Source organism: Engraulis encrasicolus, chromosome 17, assembly GCF_034702125.1.
Source record: "Engraulis encrasicolus isolate BLACKSEA-1 chromosome 17, IST_EnEncr_1.0, whole genome shotgun sequence".
Classification (NCBI taxonomy): Eukaryota; Metazoa; Chordata; class Actinopteri; order Clupeiformes; family Engraulidae; genus Engraulis; species Engraulis encrasicolus.
Window position 1 is genome coordinate 10,418,645 of NC_085873.1, and position 13,113 is coordinate 10,431,757.

The 13,113-nt window shown below is 47.2% G+C and overlaps 1 protein-coding gene across 1 annotated transcript in view; it reads right to left on the reverse strand.

The window, feature by feature from the left end:
• Nucleotides 1–13,113, reverse strand: part of LOC134467803 (histone acetyltransferase KAT6B-like) — a 72,821-nt gene that overhangs the window by 9,677 nt on the left and 50,031 nt on the right. Inside the window, exons 14-17 of the mRNA XM_063221738.1 lie at nt 11,972–12,065; nt 7,173–7,416; nt 5,210–5,369; nt 1,673–2,014 (exon numbers count right to left, since the gene is read on the reverse strand). Coding sequence (XP_063077808.1) covers nt 1,673–2,014; nt 5,210–5,369; nt 7,173–7,416; nt 11,972–12,065 — 840 coding nt within the window. The remainder of the gene's footprint in view (nt 1–1,672; nt 2,015–5,209; nt 5,370–7,172; nt 7,417–11,971; nt 12,066–13,113) is intronic.

The following is a 13,113-nucleotide window of genomic DNA, read 5'->3' on the forward strand; positions in this document are numbered from 1 at the left end:
AAGAAAACACTGAAGCAGCAGAGGGATCTCCTGTACCACAACATAACACAACGGACTCTGCAATAAGCAACAACACCACCAGGCAAGTGCAATACTGCCTCTGACACTAGGTGGCAGCGTTCCAGCTTGCAGACAAAACTGTTGTGACTACTCAAGAGGGAAAGATGTAAACGTTACCGTTCAGAAGAGGAGGGGTGGAGTAGTGGGGGAAAAAAAATAACACGAAACACTCACAAATATTTGGTCTAGCGCAGACTGTATACGCCATTAATAAATCGAGAAGACTAACACTGTTGATTTAAGACTACCGGGAAGCTCGGGGTAGGGAAGGGGGGTGTAAACCCAAAATTGAAGGGTAAGGAGAGGTGAGGTTCTGTTTGCTTAGTGCAGTGAAGCAGAATCTCGGCTAACAGTGGCAGCACAAACAGCCGCCGATCGCAACCACAAAGACACGGTTCAATAAAAACATCCCCAAATGAAAAGATCCCATTCACTGTGTTGAGGATGATTTAAATAAGCATAAGCATGTCATGAATACGGAATCTTCTAGAGGCTGAGAGTGAAAACAGATATTCTGCCCGTGAGGTTTCAGCAGTGGATTTCTGATGAAAATATGCTGCGCTCTCTTTGACAAAGATGCGAGTAAGGGCGAAAAGGAGACAAATGCATGTTTGCTTTACAGTATTAACACTTCATTTTAGGTTTCACATGTTGCTGCTAATAAATGCCTAATTACTGTCTCTAGAAGTCAGTTACAAAACAGATTAGGCAAACTTCAGTCTTCTCGGTTGTATTATATTACATTATATTATAGATTATATAACGATTATATCAATGATAAAGGCCTTATTGGCAAACAAGAAATTTGTGAATACATGCCCAACAAATGATTGATTTTGATTAACACCTCTTATACATCACTTACTAAATGCAGAGTTCGGCATGTACTGTATGCAGTGGCTAAATATGAGCACTAAAATTAAGTTAATCATTTTCGTGCCTTCTGACACTATTACCAGTTGAACTGTTAAGGCCGGTCAGAGATGATCTGAAACGGAAATGTAGCATCTCACCCAAGGCAAAGGTGGGTGACCTCCATGTTATTAGGCCACCTGAGAGCCGCCCTGGAAAGACCTTACCCCTCAGCTTCCCGCACGCACGCACGCACGCACGCACACTCGCAGACACACAGACACACTTAATTCTCGGAACTACAGAACATAACAATTCTACTCCGACTGTCCTAACAGCAGAATAAACATTCCACAGCTTGTCGTGCCAGAGTAATAAGTCTGCTGCTCATCCAAAATGACAGCCCGGCCTTCCCAAAAAATCTGCAAACTTGGCCCTCTCACTTTCTGAACAATTTCATCCCTCTCTTTCCTTTTCGCTTTTCTTAACCACACATCTCTATCTCTCTCTCTCTCTCTCTCTCTCTCTCTCTCTCTCTCTCTCTCTCTCTCTCTCTCTCTCTCTCTCTCTCTCTCTCTCTCTCTCTCTCTCTCTCTCTCTCAAGCCACAGCCGAAGCCTCCTCTTCTTTTTTTCCACTATTTTCTGTTTATATCGCTCTCTTTCCATCCATCCCTCTCTTGTTAACTCTCAATAACAAAAGAAAAAAAAACACACCCCCTCGCTAATTTCGGCCAATTAGGAGTTGGGCTGAAGCCTCACCTTTCTCTTGGCCCCGAACATGACCTGTGCTTTGGTGAGAACGGGCGGGGAGCTGTCATACTCCTCCTCATCGTCATCCTCCTCATCTTCCTCTTCATCCTCCTCATCTTCGTCCTCCTCCTCTTCACTGTCCTCGTCTTCGCTGCTACGGGTGGTGATGGTGGCCGTGGAGGTGCGGTGGTCTGAGGGCCGGTGTGGGTTCTTGCTGCGCATCTTGGCCAGGGGCCTGTGGTGGTGGAGGGTACCCAGGTGGCTGTGGCCGCCGTACGTGGTGGTGGTGGTGGAAGCAGAGTCTTGCTCTTCCTTCACCCAGCAGCCGGCCCTTGCAGTCAGATGCTCCACCTGGGAGAGAGAGAGAGAGAGAGAGAGAGAGTTGAGAGAGAGAAAGAGAGTGAGAGAGAGAGAGAGGAGAGAGGGAGAAAGAGAGAGAGGAGAAAGGGAGAGAGAGAGAGAGAGAGAGAGAGAGATAGAGAGAGAGATAGAGAGAGAGAGACAGACAGAGAGAGAGAGAGACAGACAGAGAAAATGGAAGAGGGATAAGAACAGAGTACAGAGAGAGCGAGATGTGGGGTAGAGAAAGGAAAAGAGAGAAGGAGATGTGATGAAGTAGTAGTGATAAGGGGAGTTGGAAAGAGAGATGCAGAGGTAGGTGACAGAGAGAGAGAGAGGGGGGGGAGAGAGAGAGAGAGAGAGAGAGAGAGAGAGAGAGAGAGAGAGAGAGAGAGAGAGAGAGAAAAGAGGGTAGTGGAGGATGAAGGGATAGACAGAGAGAAAGAGACACAGGCAAAAAAAAGATGAACCGTGAGCGACAAGGCGACAGAGACAAAGTACAGTCAGTTTACGGCAAATTGGTGTAGGCAGACAAACATAATTACTTACAAGCAATTGCCATGTCACTACTAAGAACCCAAGGCGCCAACCCACTTCAACAGACAGAGCGAACTAGTGAGCCAGCCAGCCATGCAGCAAGAACGAGAGAGAGAGAGAGAGAGAGAGAGAGAGAGAGAGAGAGAGAGAGAGAGAGAGAGAGAGAGAGAGAGAGAGAGAGAGAGAGGGAGAGAGAGAGGACGAGCGAAGATGGCTTCCTACATGCATATAAATATTCAGATGAGCCGTTTTTAATAAATGTTTCCTCTAACCAGGGGAGATTGTCAACTCGAGCCGTTGATTAGACGCTTGTCACACATGCGACGTGGCACAGAGCCGGAGTAGAGCACACGCTAACATGTGCAGTGTTCATTTCACACTTTAGAGATTGGATTTAACATCTTGGAGAGTACGCTGGGACCAGATACACTCAACGAGTGTTGAAGTTACACTGCATTTTTTTAAACGGAGTGGAGTCGGAGTCGTGTTAAACAACCGTGGGGAGATTGCGTTTCATGGAAGATTTAGGACTAATGACGGCGGCGTGAGGCACGGGGGTGTTGGTTGTGTGGGGGCGGGGAGGCGGATGTGTGCAATTTTGCACATCATTAGACGTTTACAGACAGGCAGTGGAGTCGTCACGGCGTCAGCAGCGGCAGCACAGCACACGGCGCCACCCCCCCCTCTAATGGCCGCCAAACTAATCACAGCAAACAACATTTTCGTCTTGATGTCGTCGTTGATGATGCAACAAAATGACACAACAAAGAAGGAGGAGAAAATAACACGAGGAGGAATACGAAATGTCATCACCGTAATAGCAGGAGCTGCGCGGAACGGAATGCGAAACAAAGCTAAAATAATTTTTAGTGGTTGGGGGGGTTAAAGTTGTGATTTAAACGCAGGCGTTTGGTGTGTGCACGGCATGGGAGGGTTGGGCGGCGGTTAATATGAGGATAAGTGCAATTAGGCAGGGGCATGTTGTACACGCGCTCGTAAAAGGTAATGAGGCGTGCGGCGCGAGTGTGTAAAAGCATAGCAGGGAGAGAGAGAGGGGGGTGGTGGGGGGTGGGGCTGAGTTGGGCATGTGCTGGGACTGTGTTATCCTGTTAGTCAGATGGAGAGAGAAGGGTGGGGTAGGCATGCGTTGGAGCTGTCTGTGTTGTGCTGTGTTTATATCGTGGTGTGTTTTGAAGGGGCGGGATGGCTGGGAGGGCTCTGGCTCTGTGTGGAAAAGTGTTTTTGAACTTGAGGTACTGGTACTGAGAGAGCTTTGATGTGTGTTGTGTGTGTGTGTGTGTGTGTGTGTGTGTGTGTGTGTGTGTGTGTGTGTGTTAGGGATGGTACAAACCGCACCGAAAACCGAAACCGTACAATTCACACACATACCGAACCGAACCGTGCAATCCGTGACAAACCGCAATTCATGTACTGCCCAGCAAAATATGTAAAACAGATATTCTAGGAGTATCTCATCCAGTCTCTCTGATTAAAACATTAGCGTATGAGACAAATCAGAGGATGACATAATTAACATCACACCATTTTCACATTATAAGCCTATACAAACCATATGTAGGACATTTAGTGATAAGTCCGATTCTATTAGCCAATTGAAAGAGGGCATTTGGAACGCTCAGACAGCGCACATCAGCTGACGACAGTTTAAGTGCAAGCGCAGGTTAGCACAAGAGGCCGTTCTCAGACTGCAAAAGGTCAAATTCAACTTGCGCATCATCACTTTATAGCTGCAGTTGAATAGGCCTACATATTGTTTAATACTCCCAGTGCACCATTTATCATGAACTAAAAAAAAAGAACCGTAGAGAACCGAAAACCGTGAACTTGACACCGTGATATGAACCGAACCGTGAATTTTGTGAACCGTACCACCCCTAGTGTGTGTGTGTGTGTGTGTGTGTGTGTGTGTGTGTGTGTGTGTGTGTGTGTGTGTGTGTGTGTGTGTGTGTGTGTGTGTGTGTGTGTGTGTGTTGCGGTCGGTCTGATGAGGTGTGTGTGTGTGGTCTCATGAAGTGCTTTTGTGAGGTGACGCAGGAGTGTTTGTTGAGGTGAGGTAGTGGAGTGCTGCGTGAAGATACGGCAGTGTGTGAGAGTGAGTGTGTGTGTGAGTGAGTGAGTGAGTGAGTGAGTGTGTGAGTGAGTGTGTGAGTGAGTGAGTGAGTGAGTGAGTGAGTGAGTGAGTGAGTGAGTGAGTGAGTGAGTGAGTGAGTGAGTGAGTGAGTGAGTGAGTGAGTGAGTGAGTGAGTGAGTGAGTGAGTGAGTGAGTGAGTGAGTGAGTGAGTGAGTGTGTGTATTAATATGTTTAGGTGTGTGTGTGTGTGTCTGTGAAGCATGTCACAAAAATATGACTGCTTACATGGCTAATATGCAGACGTGATGAGGAAGCGTGTGCGTGCATATGCATATACTGCAGTAGATGCAGCTTTACACACAAAAATAAATGTGGAACGGATCAGCAAGCCTTGTGTGTTTGCAAATCTGTGCTTGTCCATACATGCATGTGTGTGTATTTGAGAGACAGATCGTGCTTGTGTGTGTGAGAGAGATTGTTTGTGTGTGAGCGTATTAGAGAGAGAGAATGTGTGTGTGTGTGTGTGTGTGCGTGTGTGTGCGCGAGCGGGCATGCATCATCTTGCGTTGCACACTTACATCCATCTCAGCCTCCCTCTCCTCTTCCGAGGGGGCGGTCTTGAGCGTAACCGTGGGCGACCAGCGCAGGTAGGCGGGGTCGACCTCGTTGACCCGTGGGCAGACCCTCAGCCTCTCCATGTGGTCACGGATCAGCTCGTCTCTCCGCACAATCACAAACCTGCACACACACACACACACACACGACAAACAAAACCATTACAGCATGAACACAGCAAACACCACAAGAGTAGCACTGGCAACTTTGACTGTTGTGTAGATGTGCTGGGGACAAAAGCAGCAAAAGCGATTTGGACGATGAGAGGCATTTTGTGCTGTTCATTCAGAAACCTGTTTTTGTTTTTAACAGGGACACTGCATCATCTGCCAGAGCAGCTTATACTCAGAATAAAATGTGTGGGGGGGATCTTGAATTATTTTCCTGGTCTGTCTTGCAAAACCAAAACTGTATTCAACAAAACCGAATGAAGTAAATAAAACCGACAGACAAGGGGCAAACGTTTCGGGTCTAGCCCATCATCAGCTTTTCCACTGTTCTTGGAGTTACGCCACCTCCACCATTCCTGGCCTGTCTTGAGCGCAGACTCGTCATATATCCTGGCATATCATCATCCCTGTTGCAAGTTCACATGATTCAGCCAGACAGCCAGGTTGAGGTAGTGAAGTCACCCGTGTTAGTAGCACAGACAGAAGGTATATCTGGCAGGATGTTTACCGTCTCAATCCAGTTTGTCCACCCCTGGTCAAGAACAAGCAGTTGCGATTTTTGACTGTGTGCATATATAGTTATGAGTGGGAATATTTCGAATCATTATTAAGCCATATGAATTTGTAAATGAAATGTACAAAGACAAGCGCTACCCCTCCTTTCCAAGAATTAAATATTCCAGAGGGTGTAAGAGAAAAAGAGCAGAGATGTGCAGTGCAAATAGATGCAGTGATTCAGTGAGAGTCTGAAGCATCAGCGTCAGCACATTCCAATGAGACAGCAGATTTTTTTTAAACTCTATATGGGTCAGCAGCTGAGGCGGACACCCAGAGTTCAGAAAAAAACAAGAAACGAGTCTTGCAGCCAAAGCCACTGACTGGGTGGGGGTGGGCGCAAAGAGGTATATTGTCACAGACCCAGGGAGAGTGGGGCCCAGAATTAGGGCCTCATTACATTTCATGTAATGAGACGGGGGGCCCTTTCAGATGTTTTTGTCTTGGGCCCAGGCAAGGCTGTCAGGGACCGTGCCTGCAGCATATATTTAGTTCAGCTGATTCACTGAAACAGCTGATCCTAATAAGTCTTAGGCCAGATAGATAACTCGATACATCAGCGAAATTAGTCTCTTAAAGTCTGTTAAGAGCTCATGCAAAAGAAATATATGCTAGGTTGCTCTCTACGACTGGCTCCTTTGGTGAGAACGTGTTCATGCTCGACGTCCTCCCTAAACCCTGTCCATCACACAGTCACAGCTTGTGTACAGGGTACTTACACAGGAAGTGGCGAGCACACAGACACCTTCACCCATTCTCCCACACGACATGTTACTCACTCTGATAAACGGACAAATGCACCTCTACCACACCCACACCCACGCACACAGTTGTGGAGAGACATTAGCTCGACTAAAACCCTTCACACTTATTTCATGCTCGTAACACATCTAACATGCCTACTGTGGGCACATGCCGTGTCTCTACTCAAGCTATTGACACGCTGCTCTTAACACATCTAATGCACCTACCACTCCACCATCCCCCATACACTGAACACACGCACACGCACAAGCGCGCACGCACGCACATGCACACGCACACACACACACTAACCTACCCACTGTTGCGCTTGTCCACCATGCTGAGTGTGTGTAGGGTGGCTGCGATATCATGTGGACACATGCCTACTGCCCCTCCCTGACAAATAATAGCCTCCCGACACACACACACACAGACATTAACACACAGTCCAACCCACCTGCCGTTGCGCTTGTCCACCATGCTGAGTGTGTGCAGGGTGGCTGCGATGTCGTGTGGACACATGCCCGTGGCTCTGCTGAGGCCCTTGACGCTCAGCCGCCGCTCCCTCTCGTGCTGGTCCAGTGCGTGCAGCTGCTCCAGGAGGACGCTGCGCCAGTACGAGGCGTAGGACAGCCGGCCCAGATCAGACAGAGGCTTCTCCGGGGAGCCCGCCTGGCCCTCACGCCGCGACAGCAGGTAGCCTGCAGAGAGAGAGAGAGAGAGAGAGAGAGAGAGAGAGAGAGAGAGAGAGAGAGAGAGAGAGAGAGAGAGAGAGGGAGAGAGAGAGAGAGAGAGGGGGAGAGAGAGAGAGAGAGAGAGAGAATAGGAGATAGAGGGAAAAAATGAAAAAAATGAGGGGTGTGCAGGGAGGGAGGTAGGTAGGGAGGGAGGGATAGATTTAACACTTAAAAAAAAAATCATATTAAACTAATGAATTTATATCTTACTAACATTACTACCATCACCACCTCTACTGTTTCATTGTCATCAGGTTACACTAGTGCAGTGGTTCTAATTTTTTTCCCTTTTTTTTTTTTAAATGCCCCATGACCTCATCATAAGCATGCCATTGCCAACTCCACCCAACAATATGATGTTAAAGATCAGCACAGCCAAAAATTCTACTGTGTCCTATTATTGTTTATTCTGTATGATTATAGCTTTCTAGAAGGAGAGAGGAAGGGATTTCGTAAGGGTGGTGATTGAACCTGCAACACTGTGATCTACAGTTTAACTCCCTACCAATTACACCACTGCTGCCCCATTACAAAGACAGACACATTTCTCTTTATAAACAACTACATGCATGCGAGTAAGGTGACAAGAGTCGCCCCACTTCAAACATTCCATTGTCACCTTGAAAGAAAGGGTAAGGGAGGAGAGAGGGAGAGATGGCGAGAGGAAGAGAGGAAGAGAGCGAGAGAGAGCGAGAGGGAGGAGGGGTGGAAAAAAGCATGGGGATGAGAGGCAATCTGTTTTCACTCTTTCAACCTGCCGACTGGCATGATGCACACTGGCAAGGGCACCGCAGGGAGAGGCTGTGTGTGTGTGTGTGTGTGTGTGTGTGTGTGTGTGTTTATGTGTGGTATTAACAGTACTAATACCTATTACTATCACTATAAAAAATAGTGCCAACAATGCCAACACCACACCATACCACCACTACTACAACTAATCAAAATAATAATGGGCCCAGCTGTGGCTTAGTCGGCTGGGCAACCCGGATTCGATTTCCGACTCGGGTTCGATTACAGATTCCTCTCCCTCAAACTCATTCCCCAAAAGATCAATAATAATATCAAAGACAGTAATGACATGACTTGTAGTATTTGTATCGTCCCTGCCGTGAATATTGTTTCTGAAAGCCACCTCTATCAATGCCTCGTCTCCTGGGAGGCCTGGTGGTGGGTCATCCATTATTCTCTGCGTGAAATTAATTAAACGTCTTTAAGATGCGCAGCGGTGCTTGAAACGCCAGGGAGGGAGAGTGAGAGGAGGGCGAGAGGAGAAAAGGGTGTGTGTGTGTAGAACCAAGTGAGTAAATATAATCAAAACAAAAAGCCACCCAACAGCACAAGCTGCACGTCACTGTTTGTCTTTTCTTCTTTTTGCCACCTCCAACCTCTCGGGTAATTTGGATGGCGTTCACTCAGTCGATGAAGAGGAAACACACACACACACACACACACACACACACACACACACACACACACACGCAAAGTCAAAGATGGAGATGGAACACACGCACAGCTCTGGTTCATGTTTAATGTGTAATCAGTGGCTAAATCATTAGGCGTGATGTGTGCAAATAAATCAGCCGTGATTGTGGAGTCTTGTCCTTGTGGGCTTCGCACCCCCGGGCCAGAAGAGAAGAGAAGTAGTGTGTGCAAGAGAGAGAGAGAGAGAGAGAGAGAGAGAGAGAGAGAGAGAGAGAGAGAGAGAGAGAGAGAGAATGAGTTGAGTGAGCACACACACCGCTATCAAGGTCAGGCAATACACACTTCAAAACAACAGAGACGCACGCACACATACACACACTTCAGATCACAACGAACACTTCAAAACTCAGCATGAAGACTCCAATTATAGTCCCACACCTTTAATGCTGTGAAATGCTATAATTCTTCATTTATTCGGTATCAACAGTTTCAAAGAAACACAAGCCATTTTATATGTATGCTACTACTATTTCACTACCTAACAGTCTACAGTGTTTTTAATTCATCATAGTATTTGAGGTTCCTTGTTGTTTTTCTCCACACAGCTCTAGCTTGGCGTTGGATAAAAGCATCAGTGGTTAGCACACTGGCCTTAAGATCAGAGAGTTGTAGGTTCAAATCCCACCCTTACCAACACCTTCATCCATGGCTGTAGGGAACAAGGCACCTAACCCCACATTGCTCCAGGGACTGTAACCAATACCCTGAACCTAAATAAGTGCAAGTTGCTTTGGATGCAAGCATCTGCTAAGTGTAATGTAATGTACGGTAATCAGTTAGATCCGGTCGAATTGTTCAATAATTTCTGATTGGATGAGACACGTTCTACGCGTCACTTCGAGCGAGGCCATCCACCCACATACTATACTACTAATATGCAGCAAATGACAGCCCTCACATGGACTAGCAGCTAATCACAGTCCCACAAACAAAGCCAGGTGCCATTGCATCAGCGCTTCGGTACCAGAAGACAACCAAAGGCCTTCCCTCCACAGCATAGTACAACAACAGACTTGTAATACTTACACATCAACTTCAATGCTTTCCATTACCTAACTCACATATGAACGCACACTTCAGGGCCCTCTGAAAGGTGCAGCAGAGAGAGATTGCTCTGCTCTCACCGTACGTGCGCACGCACGCACGCACGCACTCTCACAGACACAGACACAGACACACTAATCTCTTGCCTTTGTCATCTGCACACAGTCAATATCTGACGATCCCCCTTTCTTCCTTTTGAAGTGGCATCCCCCACCTGCTCCGCTCCGCTCCACTCACTGCTCACAGGGCTCCACTGCTTCCCTCCGCTCCATCACCCATCCATCCGCCTCATCTTCTCAATGGGGCCTCAGAATCCTCCTTCTCCTTATAACATGCGTATATGTGTGCGTGCGTGCGTGTTTTTGAGTGTGTTCTCCTTTTTTTTTGGAGACATCCCACTGTGTTATAGGGACCTCAGTGGAAATAAGCCTTAGGGCTTTCTCTCTGTCATCCCTGACTATTTCTTTCCTTTTGATGTATGGTTTAGTTTGCTGCTGTCCCATGTTTTGTATCAAGAATGGACAAATAAATAAATTCATTCATTCATTCATTCATTAAGCATTCCAAGTGCTTTTTTCTAGACCCACAAAAATGGAGTTTCTATGTCTATGGCAAGACCACCCCAACCAAAACACACATCACAATCTCTTCTGTCATCAGGGAAAAACTAAACAATTGTTTGAACCTCTTTCCAGTCTTTAAATGACATCTATAGCCACTAATGGCAGAGTGTCAGTGAAATGTCTGCACTGCTTTCAATCTCCTTGTGCACATGCACATTGTCCTCTCACTCTCCTCATGTGAAAAAGGGCCTAACTGTCTAATATCTCATTATTTGCGCTACAAAAACGCAGGTGCACACACTGAGACGTACAGAAATTCACATGCACCTACACATAGATAGAGTTGCACGCTGGCAAGCACACATCTGAGAGACAAAAGAAAGCAAGCAATACTACGGAATCAGTTACACTTTGCTTTTCTTGCGGGAACGCGCGCGCGCACGCACGCACGCACACACACACACACACACACCTAATGTCATCACGGGTGTATTGTATGACTCCATTCTTCCTTTCGCAGAGTGCAGAATGACACTCAGGAACACAGAGAAAGAGAAACTCTCGACAATTAGAAACACTGGAAGCAAACGCGCTGCCTGCTCTCTTAGAGTGGAGGAAAACAGTGGGCACTCCACAACGGGACACATTTGCATGTGCTTGACATTAACCAACACACACACACGCACGCGCAGAGCGACACACGCGCACACACACACGCACACACCAGTTGTCTCAAACCATGTGACAACTAGATAAAGGAGTGTGTTTAATGGCCCGACCAGAGGCGACAGATTCAACAGGACCCCCTTCATAAATCCTGTAACCGCTAAACTAAACGCCATGGGGTGGGTGGTGACTGTGTGTGTGTGTAGGTGTGAATAAGTGTGCCATCATGTGTGTGTGTGTGTGTGTGTGTGTGTGTGTGTGTGTGTGTGTGTGTGTGTGTGTGTGTGTGTGTGTGTGTGTGTGTGTGTGTGTGTGTGTGTGTGTGTGTGTGTGTGTGTGTGTGTGTATTACTGTTGACTATTTCTTTGAGTTTTAATGTTTGTTGGGTCAGAGGTGCGCGCCCATCATTTGTGAAAATTTCAAGTGGCTCCCAAGTGTGTGTGTGTGTGTGTGTGTGTGTGTGTGTGTGTGTGTGTGTGTGTGTGTGTGTGTGTGTGTGTGTGTGTGTGTGTGTGTGTGTGTGTGTGTGTGTGTGTGTGTGTGTGTGTGTGTGTGTGTGTGACTGTGTGCCTGTGACTGTGACAGAGTGAGTGGCTTGGGGTAGGGAGGTGAGAGGACAGGACAGGACAGAGACAGACGAGACAGCCGAGATCAGGTTGTGGAAAGGCATTAAGGCATCAAGGCACGTCTGTGTGCGCACGTCTGTGTGTGTGTGTGTGTGCGCGTGCATGTGTGTGTGTGTCATCAGGGTGGCGTTATCTTACTGAAATCGATGAGGAAGCGTCCGTAGCCCTGCCTCTGGTAGTGGGGGAGGATCATGATGCACGACACATTGTACTGCTGCTGACTCAACTTCTCCTGGAGGGGGAGAGAGAGAGAGAGAGAGAGAGAGAGAGAGAGAGAGAGAGAGAGAGAAAACGAGAACAAACGAGAGAGTGAGAGAGAGAGAGAGAGAGAGAGAGAGAGAGAGAGAGAGAGAGAGAGAGAGAGAGAGAGAGAGAGAGAGAGAGAGAGAGAGAGAGAGATAGAGAGACAGAGAGACAGAGAGACAGAGAGAGAGAGAGAGTTTCAGTCAGTGTTGAAGACATTCACATGCACGCACACACAACATGGAGATAGATAGGCACCAAATTAGAGACCCACTGACCCCCCCACACACATTTTTTGACAAAGAAGCAGAGAAAAGCACAGAGGATTAACACATACACACGCACACGCAAGCACGCACGCACAAACCCAAAAACAATGGCATGCACAAGCAATCCAGATGACATGTCCTCACATTTGTTTTGATTTTAATCGGACTAACTTTTACAATGGCCCCGGGGTCTGTGAGGAAACACAATTTAATCACACAGCAGAACAAGACAAAAGGGGGAGAGAGAGAAAGAGAAAAAAAATGAAATTTTGAAAAGAAAATAAAAGAAGAAAAGAATGCTGGCGGGAAGGAAGCTTTGGCACAGGCACACAAGAGAGATCGTAGATATCAAAGAACATGATCATCATCCAACAGCTTCATAAAGACTTGGCCACGCTATTTATTAACATCAGATAGCTCTGCACTCAGTATGCACATGTGTGCAATGGGGGAGGGGGTGGGTATGCATGTGTGTGTGGGTATGCATGTGTGTGTGTGCATGTCTGTGCGTGTGTGTGTGTGTGTGTGTGTGTGTGTGTGTGTGTGTGTGTGTGTGTGTGTGTGTGTGTGTGTGTGTGTGTGTGTGTGTGTGTATCTATGCATGAGCCTGAGCTTGTGTTTGTATTACGATGGGTTGCGTTGGAGGCACTTTTGCATGCACGCGCGTGTGTCTGTGTGCGCGCCCATGTATGTGGGTCTATGTTATGCATGTGTGTGAATGAGTGTGTGTGTTGGTGTGGGTTATGTGTGCTGGACACATGTGCAGGT